The 12211-nt window shown below is 40.8% G+C and overlaps 1 protein-coding gene across 1 annotated transcript in view; it reads right to left on the bottom strand.

Moving 5' to 3' along the window:
* Positions 1-6417, bottom strand: part of KLHL31 (kelch like family member 31) — a 265997-nt gene extending 259580 nt beyond the window's left edge. The window contains exons 1-2 of the mRNA XM_054024418.1: positions 6242-6417; positions 2400-3603 (exon numbers count right to left, since the gene is read on the bottom strand). Of these exons, the coding sequence (XP_053880393.1) occupies positions 2400-3571 (1172 nt within the window). The 5' untranslated portion in view covers positions 3572-3603; positions 6242-6417. The remainder of the gene's footprint in view (positions 1-2399; positions 3604-6241) is intronic.
* Positions 6418-12211: the final 5794 nt, after the last annotated feature.

Genomic DNA, 12211 nt, shown 5'->3' with positions numbered 1-12211 from the left:
TAGCCGTGTTAGTCTGAATCTGTAAAAAGCAACAGAGGGTCCTGTGGCACCTTTGAGACTAACAGAAGTATTGGGAGCATAAGATTTCGTGGGTATAAGCTTGCATCTGAAGAAGTGAGGTTCTGACCCATGAAAGCTTATGCTCCCAATTCTTCTGTTAGTCTCAAAGGTGCCACAGGACCCTCTGTTGCTTTTTAAGAATTTATATGGCACTTTGTAAGTATTTCTATCTTCAAAGCGCTATACAAGCATTTTAAACGGTATATGTGTTGTCAGTAAAAAGATGCATTTTAAATATTGAGGGCCAACTTGGCAACTACTTATTAATGCAAAAAATCCTTACTCAGAGAAAGTTTCATTAATTTCATTGGGACTGTTAGTATCAGTAAGAATTTTCAGGATCAAGTCATTATACAAAGATGCAAACAAGTGTTTAAAAATTATCAAGGATCTGACGAATTCACTAAAACACACCTAACACTGAAGGTCATAAACTGCCTTTGATCTGCAATGCAAATCCTGTGGATATCCGTGGTCATGCCACATGCTCAGGCACAGAGAAACGGGGGGTATGTATAACCCTAGGCTCATGATGCAGATGAGAAAAAGCAAAGGTATTTCAAAGCTAAGGCTGATAATCTGTTTTATACTCATGATGTTGTACTTAATTTATTTTTCATTACAGGACAAAACAAGGAAGAGCTTCAGCTTCTGAGGGCTGCTTTCACATTATGAAAAATCTCTGAATAACATTTCATTTATTATTGATTCTGCATATTAATATGTATGATATTTTAGGTATTTTCCTTTCATTGCTATTCATTTTAAATAAGATTTACATGAAACTAGGATTTTTGTTTTTTAACATCTCAACTGGTTCCACAGGTCAGAGCCTGCTGGAAGTGACATTCTCTGTTCAAAACATTAAGCATCTCCATCAATTCTGAGGTCACAAATAGAAGACTATGACTTCTTTGGAAGGATAAGAGGTGAAGCAGATAAATTGCTAGGCCCACATGTTCCTGTCTTCAGAGGGTACGGAGACCAGCAGGTGGGTAGAGCTCACATAAAAAAGGAGCTGGGGACAACCTCTTAGGAGGGAAATATAAATAATAAGAGTTAGCTCTTGTCTGACATTTTACATCCATATCTCTGAAAGCAATTATACTAATGCAGAGAAGTGAAAGGACTTGCTCAAGGTCAATGGCAAAGCTAGGAATAGAATTCAGGTTGGGTCACGCTGACTCCTGTGACTATGTGGTATTATTCCAGCTCGCTGTTTAATTTCCACCATGCAGTCCACATAAAATATCTGTGGGCTGAGTTCTGCTACATAAAAGTTAGGCAGGGCCTGAAATAAGGGGGGGTAGCGGGGGACCATCTCCTCTATGCAATGTTTTGCTCTAGCAAATTGACTAAATGACATAAATGACTAAACCGACCAACCAAACAACAGAGGAAGTTAGTGCTGTATTAGTTCTCCCTGTACACTCACTGATCACCCTTCTAGGAGGGGTTATTTGGGCATTCCTGCTCAGGGGCTGTCCTCAACAGTAGCAGAGTAACAGCTGAGTGTGCTGGGAAGCTGCTTAAAAGAGAGGCATACAATTTATGCTTCTATATTATTATTATTAGACAGTGTATTAGATATATATACTGAGATCCATGAGTTTTCCCATTTATGGGCCCATAATGTATCATTGATTCTTAGGCAGAACACGTTTTAAAATCAGTAGAAAGTTTCCCTTACAAATAATTTGACCCCAGGCCTCTAGGTTGAAATCTTCTTGTGTTCTACATTACTGCCACTCATACGGTTCTAGGGGGACAATGCACTGGAACTGCAGTCCTTCAGAAACTATGCAGCATTTAGTGTATTTGACCCGGGTGGGAACAACATAGCATTTAAGAAACAAAGATATTGCTTCTAAACCTATGTCGTGAGAAATAAAGACCAAAATAAATGAAATATAGAAAAAATGTTGAAAATAAAAAAAGAATCACAATCATTTCTAAAAAAATGTTCTTCAAAGTTTTCCACAAGGCATCGATAGCTCTTGAACTTGAAGAATTCTTGCCTTGTTTGGTCTGTTATAACATTAATGCTACGTACAATTTTCCTGTGTTTTAATATTTAAATAGCCATTATTCGTTTAATTTTGGCTTGAGGTAGATTTTCTGATTTGGAGTGGTGGTCTTTATACATTTGCGATTATAGATGGATATGACTTTATGCATGACTTTAGTCGTACATTTGTAATAGCTAAAATTTTAAATATCATCCTTTTTCTTCCCTGCTAATAATCTTATCTGGTTTTGCTAAGTTTTGTACGCAAGCTTGGATATGCTCCTGCACAATGTGGAATCTGCCTCTCCTTCCCATATAAATAATCATTTACCTGCAGAAATTGCTGACAGCATGCTTGGCCTGGTTCCTGGCATCATTCTGGTCTTCACCACCAGCCACATAGAGAAATCCATCCATCACAGTCACACACTGGTTAAAACTTTTAGCAGGCATTTCAGTAAGCTTCTTCCATCCATTATCAGGATCTCTGTATAAGATGTCTCTGCTAAGGGACTTTTCTGTTAATGCTGGGCGTCCCCCAACAGTAACTAGGACTCTGAAACCTCCACGAATCCTTGTTCTTCTAGACTGCAGTGTATTCTGATTATATGGAAGCAAGTGGTAGTTCATGGCATCCACTAGAAGTCGGTGGCAGTCTGTGTCTTGCATCATTCTGGGTACAGTTTGAACATAATTGACCAAGTCTTGAGCAGAGATTGTACCAAAACGAATGTTGCCCAAGAGATCTGCAGCATACTTTGCTCTTTTTTGGTCAAATTCCAGCCATTTTATTGCTATCTGGAATGCAGCAATTTCAGAAGGCAACTGCAAGTCGTCATCTGCAAGGAGTTCATTGATTTGATCAAAAGTAAGTTTTAAGAACTGATCTGTTTCTGAAAACTCAATGAAGTTGTCTCTAATAAATTTCTGTGCTGCTTCCTTGGTGTTTTTTAGTCCATATGTCTCTGCAATATTGGCAATATACATGCAGTTCTCCACATTGATTTCTTGCATCAAAAAATCAGAGCACATCTTTATAAGGGTGTGAATCTGAAGATAGACTGCTGTGGAAATGATACTACCTATTGTGTAGAGTGAAAGAGTTAGCTTTCCAGTGTAAGCATAGGTGATAACAGTGGCTAGGCCCAATGGGGATACATCATTGAGATCCACTCTTTGAGTAGATGGATCTTTCTTTAAGATGTTATGAAAGTAGTCGCTGCATGAAGCCATCACCACCTTGTGAACATTGAAGGATTTGGTTTTGGTACCAATAATCAAGTCACAAAGAAAATTTTCCTGCCTCATTCTGCTTAGCCCTTCCAAGAGATTTGGGCTATAAGAAGAATCAGAAACCTCAGCTGAGATGCAGCTGAAGCCATTCCCTCCGTCTAAGAAGCCATTCAAGCCATTTAGTTTACTTAGGGGGCCATCCTCCACAATTATAGTCATCTCATTGATATCGCCTTTATTCTTTTTGATGTTCTTCTTTTTAGGCGCCATGACTGCAATGGAATATCACAGCCAAGAGCTTGCTGAAAAATACAATGATAAAGTTTAGAGTTACATTTCAGTTATAAGTATTTAACACCTGACTGATGACCCCACAGAGTTTAAACTTTATCAATAAATGGAACCACTGTAAGAACAGAACACAAAGTAACATGTCTTACTACTACCTAAAGACTTAAAATTGTGTGTTTTATTGGACTGCATTGGAGTGTGGTCGCTAATAATAAATACTGAATAGGATTCTTCTGGAATTATAGTTATAGAGCAAGAATGCATTGAAAATTAACTCTTGTTTATAACAAGATCACAAAAATCAAGTTTCCCCAAGAATGAGTTTAGTATACAAATTCAGTGGAACTGCAAGAGTTCCCTAAATCCAAATTTAGAAGTTTCTATTTCTCAGAAGTAAAATGAGTTTGGCTAAGTATAAACTTTAAAAAATAGGTCTGGGTCCTGACTTTAAAATATTATTCTATCATTTTTTTAGTCAAAAACACAATAAAGGGATAGGGCCTGATTCTGTTCTTGCTTTCAGAAGTGCTAGTCACAATTTACAGTGGTATAAAGGAGTTCAGAATCTGACACACGGAAATTAAAAATGGAGAAAGTTTTCCACAAATAGAGTGTGAAACATTTTGGGGGAAAGTGTATTTGAGTCATGGTTTTCTGTATTCTTAGAGCCTGAGCACTTTCAGGATTGGAATTGTAGATTTATTAGGGTTAGGGAATACTATTTCCATGTCAAAGGCGACAAAGAGTCCTATGGCATCTTATAGACTAACAGAAGTATTGGAGCATAAGCTTTCGTGGATGAATACCCACTTCGTCAGACATCTGATGAAGCGGGGATTCACCCACGAAAGCTCATGCTCCAATACTACTGTTAGTCTTAAAGGTGCCATAGGACTCTTAGTCACTTTTTACAGATCCAGACTAACACGGCTACCCCTCTGATACTATATCCATGTCATTCACAAATGCCCTTCTGCATATAATTTACTTCACAAGCTTTCCCATATTTATATCATACTGTCCATAATTGAAATTATGGTGCCCACAGTTTCAGCATCAAATATTGAGGGTATTTCTGAAAAAAAGCCCAACTTTGTTTTGTAAAAGAATGTGTATAGATTGATACAGACTTAGCAACAAGTATTAGATTTCAGAAGCCATTTCTGTGTGTGAAGAGAATCCTCACTTTTATACAATAACATTAGATTAATTGTTTAAATTATGCATATAAACTACGGGCAAATTCCTGCTCCCAATGAAGGCAGTTGCCAAACTTCTGTTGAATTCAGTGGGAGAAGGCCCTGTGTGTTCTTCAGAGGAGTTATTTCATTTACAAAATATAAGCAAATACACAGTAAAGAAAGGTCCTGGTCTTGAATAATACCTCAATGAAATGAGTCACCGAGACTAATCAAATACAGCATTATACCTAAGATACACTATTTTCTTGCATTCTGACACAATTTCCTCAAATTCTGATCCTAACCCCCTAGACAAGGACAGAACATGGAGGAATGCTATGTAATGATAAAATAAGTAGCGGCATCATTTACTAGATTTTTTTAATAAGCCTCTACGATATTTCCTTGTAAAATCTCATCACATTCAACTTCCCCAAAGCATTCAGCTTATAATAAGTCAGCATTTTAATTATAGAAAGGAATGGTTAGTTCCGCTGTAAGAACCAGGCTTTTTTTTTTTTTTTCCTGCTGGGTGATGACTGTGTGCAGTGCGAGAGAGGCCCATGTGTGCCGAAAACGTCAGTGTCTCAGTGTCACTGCATGCCAGAATGAGCTGAGATTCCAAAATGTCCCCTTGCCAAAGAGGTGGGTCAGCTGCTCCCCTTCTCCCTGCCCACCCCGGCTGCATTCCAAGAGCTGCATCTGTTGAAACCTATCAGAGTCAGTTCTAGGAATAGTAACACTCACACAGCAGCTTGCCATTTTAAGACAGGTTCAATTTAAGGTGTATTTGCCACTTTGGACACACTTGATTGTTTCAAATGACAATTTGCAACCTATTTAAACTACAGAAAGTAGTTTATATATATTTCATTGTTACAGACCAAACTTTCGATGTGTTTACATATTCTATTCACAAGCTTTATAGATGGCTAGATAATATTACCTTGGCAAGCATAACTGTGGCTTTAAATATTTTCAGAAATACTTAAACTTTATAAACTTTAACACATGCACCATTTGTTCATGAAAACAAGAATGATTTTAGATCCAATAATTTTAAATGTTTGTTATGAAAATAATTCTCCAGAGTTTTCCTAACCATGTACTTTTCTATCAACAGAAATTTAATGAGATAGTTTATTTGATTAGCAGCCAATGAGTTAAATACAAAAGCATTTGAAGGAAAAGCAAAAGGAAATGCAAAAGCAAAGAAACATATCAGCCAACACACCATGAAAATATCCTAATTTTATTTTTAAGTTTTTGAAGCTTCGGGTAATTTGGTTTTCTACAGACTTTTGCCTTTCCATAGCTAGAAGAGGTCATATTGATTTCAGCTGAGGAATAATTCATGCCAAAGGACATTCCAGGTCAAAAAATGTGCTAGATACAGAAAAAAAAAAAAAAAAAGCTATCCTAGAAACATGAATATGACCAGCAACTGCAGCAGCAGGAGCAACCTTACCTTCCTCAGCAATGCACTGTTAACAGCTATCCAACCAGGTGTCAGTAGGAATGTCCGTTCCTAGGAAGAATGATAAGAGAGAGAATGAAAAAGAGAGAGAGAGATCAGAGGCCACCTGACAAGTCCCAGCAATTGCAGTTTCTAGAGTGACCCTTTGCTGTCACAGTGAATAAAAGAGGCTGGTGTCTGCGCTCTGGGGCCCTTTAAAGTGACCCCTCCTCCTCGTCTCTCTCTCTCTCTCTGCCATCCAGGGGGTTAGGTTTCCTTTGCTTGCCTGACTTTTAAAAATTAAGGGAACAAATTTGTCTCTTAGATATAAACATAGATGTGCAAGGGAAATATAGGGCAAGCTCCTGGAAAGGGCATTCTCCTCCCATCCAGCCTTATGCCAACCTCTCTGGGAGAAATTGTTTATGATAACTGTAGTATTTGTCCCAGATGGACAAAATACAACCTGATTCAGACCTCTTCTCTCCACCATTACAGTGTAGGTTTCTTTCTGTCACTATGAGTTTAAGTAAATACAGGTCACATATCTTATTTGGATAGAGGATCATCATCACAATAGTGCTGCAGACACCCACAACAACATGAGAACTGCATTGCTGTTCCAAAGAAATGCAAATAACCTTCTCCCCACAGGACAAGGGGTACTTGGTGTCTCAGGGGGACTAGTAATGGGATACTGAGCCCTTCATAGGTTAATGGTTCAAACACAGATCATGATCCTGCCACCGAGTTTTACTCAGACCATGAGGATTTCTTTGCAAGCCTGATGGTGGAATATGTCCTTCAAGCCAGTAGTGACCAAGAACAATTACCATAAGTGACCTGTGTAAACTGAGTTCAGTTCCTACTGGACAGCTGTCCACATCTCAGAAACGAACAAATCTCCATCATAACTGGCACCAGCTCACATTTTTCAGCTACTGCATGGACACAGAATCCTTTCACTTCTCCAAGAAGGATCTCCAGAGTAGGGTTGATACAGCTGACAAGGTAGTGGTTCAGGGAAGCTTGCAATGCCACTATCAGTCTTATTTCTGTACTGTAGATAAAAAGATAAGTTCAGCCTCCTGAGATCCATTAACTCTCATCAGTGATAGCCCCACTACAGTCACAACCCCTCCAAGATGAGAGATATCCAAGCAAAATACTAGTACACCAGGATGTGGTTTTGGCCATTCAGTACATGGTGCGCTTTCCCCTGAGTTCATACTGAATCATAGTGCTAGGGTGTGCTGTGTTGCTAGAGCTGCCATCTTTTGGATAAGATGTGCAGTATGCAAAACCAAGGCTGTGACAAGTTGTCATCATAAAAATATTCCATGGTACATTTTCAAGAATAGGGGCATTGACCCCGATAGGAAAGACAATTCAAATGTAATGGTAATTCCATTCTGCCTGCCTAAAAATCCCTTTATTATGTAGAGTTGATACATTAATTTTTAACCCCCTTCCTAATATTTCTTTAAAACATGAAAGATTTTATTCAAGTATAGCAATTTTCATTATAATTAAATTAACTTTTTAAAAACCACTGCATATGCATCCGAAGAAGTGGGCTGTAGTCCACGAAAGCTTATGCTCTAATAAATTTGTTAGTCTCTAAGGTGCCACAAGTACTCCTGTTCTTCTTTTTGCGGATACAGACTAACACGGCTGTTACTCTGAAAACTGCATACAATGAACTCATGCATTTTTTATGAGCGAGTCATTCAGCTTCATAGATTTAGGGGAAACCTTGGCCCCATTCAACTCAGTGGCAAAGCTCCCATTAGGATGAAAGCTGTCTAATGGTTAGGGTGCTAGCCTAGGACTCTGGAAGCCTGGGTTCAATTCGTTGCTCTACCAAAGGCTTCCTATGTGACCATGGACAAGTCATTGAAAATCTCTGTGCCTCAGTCCCCCATTTCCACCTTACAGGGGTGTTGTGAAGCTAAATACATTAGAGACAGGGAGGTGTTCAGATACTACAGTGATGGGGGCCGCATAAGTACCACAGACAGAATGGAGTCAGAATTTGACCTTCTGTCCTGTCGCTGTGTTATCAGGTAACAAAAATGCAAAACACCTTATAACAGCAGGTCGTTATACCCTAGTATTAGTAAATGCACAGGACTTCCAACGCCAACATTGGTTCCAGTCCATCATCTGTAGCACCTCTTATGAGAGAAACTCCTCATCCATTCTTGTGACCTTGGCACCGATGTATTGTTGGACTTCATGGTTTTACTCTTCCGACCCTAAGAACAGAGCCTTTCCAAGACATTTTGGCACAAGGTGTAGATTTCCCCCCCAACACACTTCAAAAGACAAACCCTAATTACATCTGCTTGTTAAACAATGCACTGCTTATTTAAGAAAAATAGGTAAAATAAAGTAAAGCATTTACTCTTCATCACACATAGATTCCTATAGGGGCATGCATTTCCACCAATATGTCAAGTCACTACTATTTTCAGAAAATTCTCTTATTCCGTGATACCCACAATAAGTGAGTAAAATCTGTTGAGTGGACCAGATCCTCAGCTGTGGCTGAGCGGTACTTGAAGGAGTGAGACGGGTGGAAGTGCAAGTGCAAAGTGCCTTTTATGACTAACTATTCCTGAATTGTCCATCCACCAGGCTGCAGCCTGGTAAACAGTGGCTGTGGCCTTCTGCAGATGGGGGTCTGTGATGGGTTGGACCCCCCCCCCCATCCAGGGTGCCACCTGATGTGCTGGGGTCTCACTGAGCCTGCCCTTTCCACCGATCTGGGTTTCCTCACCCTATTCTTGGTGTGCTAGGCTCTCAAGCCTTCTCCAGCACACACACAGGTAAGGCCACACCCAGATGCAGACACAGACTGAAATCAGCTCTGTGTGGGAGGACTTAGCTAGGAGAATAGCCACTCATGTGCACACATCCTTTGGGGTATAAACCAAAAATAATATTGTCTTGTGCTGTATAGAAGATCTGCACAGCGCAAGCTCATAAAAATTCACCCTCTCCCTCAATGTGGAGAGAGATATGCACAGCTTTTTGCTCTCCCCAGATATGAATTGCAAAACCTGGGTTTTGAAATAAACAAGAAATAAGTTTATTAACTACAAAAGGTAAATTTTAAGTGATTATAAGGGATCGCAAACAGAACAAAACAGATTACTGAGAAAATAAAACAAAACACACAAACTAAGCTTAATACACTCAAGAAACAGGTTACAAAGTGTAATTTCTCACCCTAAATTTCTCAAACCTGTTTTAGGCAGGTTGCAGAGCTTCTGTAGCTTAGAGTTCCAGTTATTTCTCTTTACAGACTGGACCCCTGTCTCATCCTGGACTCAGCCCTTGCCTTTCCCCTTCCCTTCAGTTGTTTTTAGCAATCTTCCTTCTTGGACTGGGAGGCAATGGAGAAGAGTCCTGATTGCCTTACTTACCAGCCTTAATTAGAATTTACATAAGGCAGGAATCTTTTGTTTCCCAATGTGACCCCTCACCCCCCTCTTAATGGAAAAACACTGAAAGCCTCAGATGGACGTCTAATACCAGGTGACCCGATCACCTGACCCTGTAGTGTCAAAGCAGAAATCCAGTGAGCTTCTCAGGAAGGTGGGAGATTAGTATCTTCCAAGTCTTATTGTTCTTCATAATGGCCCACTGAGGATGATAGCCTACCGTCTGGTGGGCGTTCCCCCAAATACACACACAGTTGTAATTGTTACATAGTCAATATTCCTAACCTCAGATACAGAAATGATACATGCATACAAATTGGATAATCACATTCAGTGGATCATATCCTTTCCAATGATACTCACATGACCCATCTTGCATGAAACATGTTTTAGTTATGCCATATTCACATCATAACAATATTTGTATGAATAATATGGGGTGCAGTGCCACAGCGTCACTGGGGCATAAGGAACTTCCAGCCACATCCCTTCCTCAAGCCCCCATCGTTCATGCCATGCCAGACAGTAGTACTCACTACAACAACTCTATGCCACGCCACCTGAGGATTGTAATAGGCAGGGAGGATTCTCCAATGGCCAGCTAGATAATCTTAATGTTGGACAGGATCTGGCCTGTTATATAAAAATTAAAAAAATAAATAAGATACTAAAAAAATGCTTAACAGAGCCACCAATAAGGACAAATGCCTAAAATGAGTAGCTGTACTACTGTATTGCTGCAACTCTCATCTTACTCCCCATCCCCTACCCTACTGTGTGTCACCTTTATTCTCCTTCACCTCTCATGTCATGTTTAAAGATCGTAAGGTCTTCCAAGTAGGGATCATGTCCTTTCATATTATCTGGGAAGCACCTGTGTTTGCTATAGAATAATAATAATATTTTTGGACATATCTGGACTTGTCCTTTCTAGCACCCTCTACTAGAGGAGTTTTGCTGTTTAGTGAGAACCTAGAATGCTATCATAGGGAGACACTACAGCAAACTTCATGATGATGAGAATATTACAAAAATAATTGACCACCACATTCCCTCTCTCTATCTAGGTACTTATATAGCCCTTATCACCATAGCTCCTAATGGATTTTTGTCCTCACTATTCCTGTGAAGTAGAGAAACCTTATCCTCATTTCACTAAAGGGTAACGGAGGTGTAGAGTAGGTTAAGCAAGGTCACACAGAAAGTATGTGGCTGAGTCCAGAATTGAACCCTGCTCTCGAGTCCAGTGCCCTATCCACTACGTCACCCTTCCACAATGCTGCATGTTGTAGGACTACATGAATTATTAACTGCACCCAGAGCTTAATTTGTGCCAGAGCTTTCCAGGGCTGAGCCCTGTGACCGCAAGGTTTGGCAGTTCATAGCCCCAGCACCTCTGCATTGTTGCATCACTGATGAATGTAAAAAAATTGCTTGAGCCCTAGCATTTAATTGCTTGAGCTCCAGCACCTCTATCATTACAAATTAAGCACTGATGGCACCTACAAATCAGTGTCTGTGAAATCATGGTGTCTTCAAAGCTTCCTAGGGGTTTCAATGGCTGGTGGAAGGGGCAGGGTCTGCTTTGTTGGTGGTCAGGGCCGGCTCCAGGCACCAGCCCAGCAAGCAGGTGCTTGGGGCGGCCAACGGAGAGGGGCGGCACGTCCGGCTCTTCAGCAGCAAGTCCCTCACTCCCTCTCGGAGTGAAGGACCAGCCGCCGAATTGCTGCCGAAGACTGAAGTGGCGGTGGTAGAGCTGCCACCGAAATGCCGCAGATCATGATTGCAGCTTTTTTTTTTCTTTCTTCTTTTTGCTGCTTGGGGCAGCAAAAACCCTGGAACCGGCTCTGGTGGTGGTGGTAGCAAGAGCAACCAGGGCATCCTCCACCACTGCCTGGATATAAACCCTGCCAGGGAGAGGAGCTTGCGAGTGCTTAATTTGTAATGAAAGGGGTGTTGGAGCTCAATCAATTAAATGCTAGGGCTGAAGCCATTTTTTTTACATTTTTAACTGATGCAGCAAGCCCAGAGGTGCTGGGGCTATGAACTGCCAAGCCTAGCGGTGCCAGCCCTGGCAAGACCTGGCAAGAATTAAGCACTGGGTGGGCCTGCCACAGTGATGATGATGGTGGTGGTGGGTGGGGAGAAAAAGACAAGCAAAGGATTTGCCTTCTTCATGTCTGCTCCCCAAACAGAAACAATACGGGAAGAACCCCTAACCCAGTCACTGGGCAGCATAAGGGAAGAGATGGGAGGAATATGGGCTGCTTAGAGACTCTCAGACTTAACCAAGAGAGCAGAACAAGGGAGCCCAAAATTAACAAGGGGTTGGGAGTGTCCATGAGGGCTCTTATCCTCCAAGCTGGAGAAAAGATAAACTGGAGCTGGGTGAAAACGTTGTTGGTTTTATTTTGTCCACATCAACAGAGCTGAGTTTTCCTGAACATGTTTCATTAGATTGTGGGAGAGACAAGGTGCTGGAGGTCATAGCTTTGATTGGCCCAAGTTGGGGGCGAGAGACAGGCTGCGCAGC

The sequence above is a fragment of the Malaclemys terrapin genome, chromosome 3 (genome assembly GCF_027887155.1).
Source record: "Malaclemys terrapin pileata isolate rMalTer1 chromosome 3, rMalTer1.hap1, whole genome shotgun sequence".
NCBI classification, from domain to species: Eukaryota; Metazoa; Chordata; order Testudines; family Emydidae; genus Malaclemys; species Malaclemys terrapin.
Note: the sequence above shows the minus strand (reverse complement) of the source record. Positions and strands in the feature narration are given on the sequence as shown.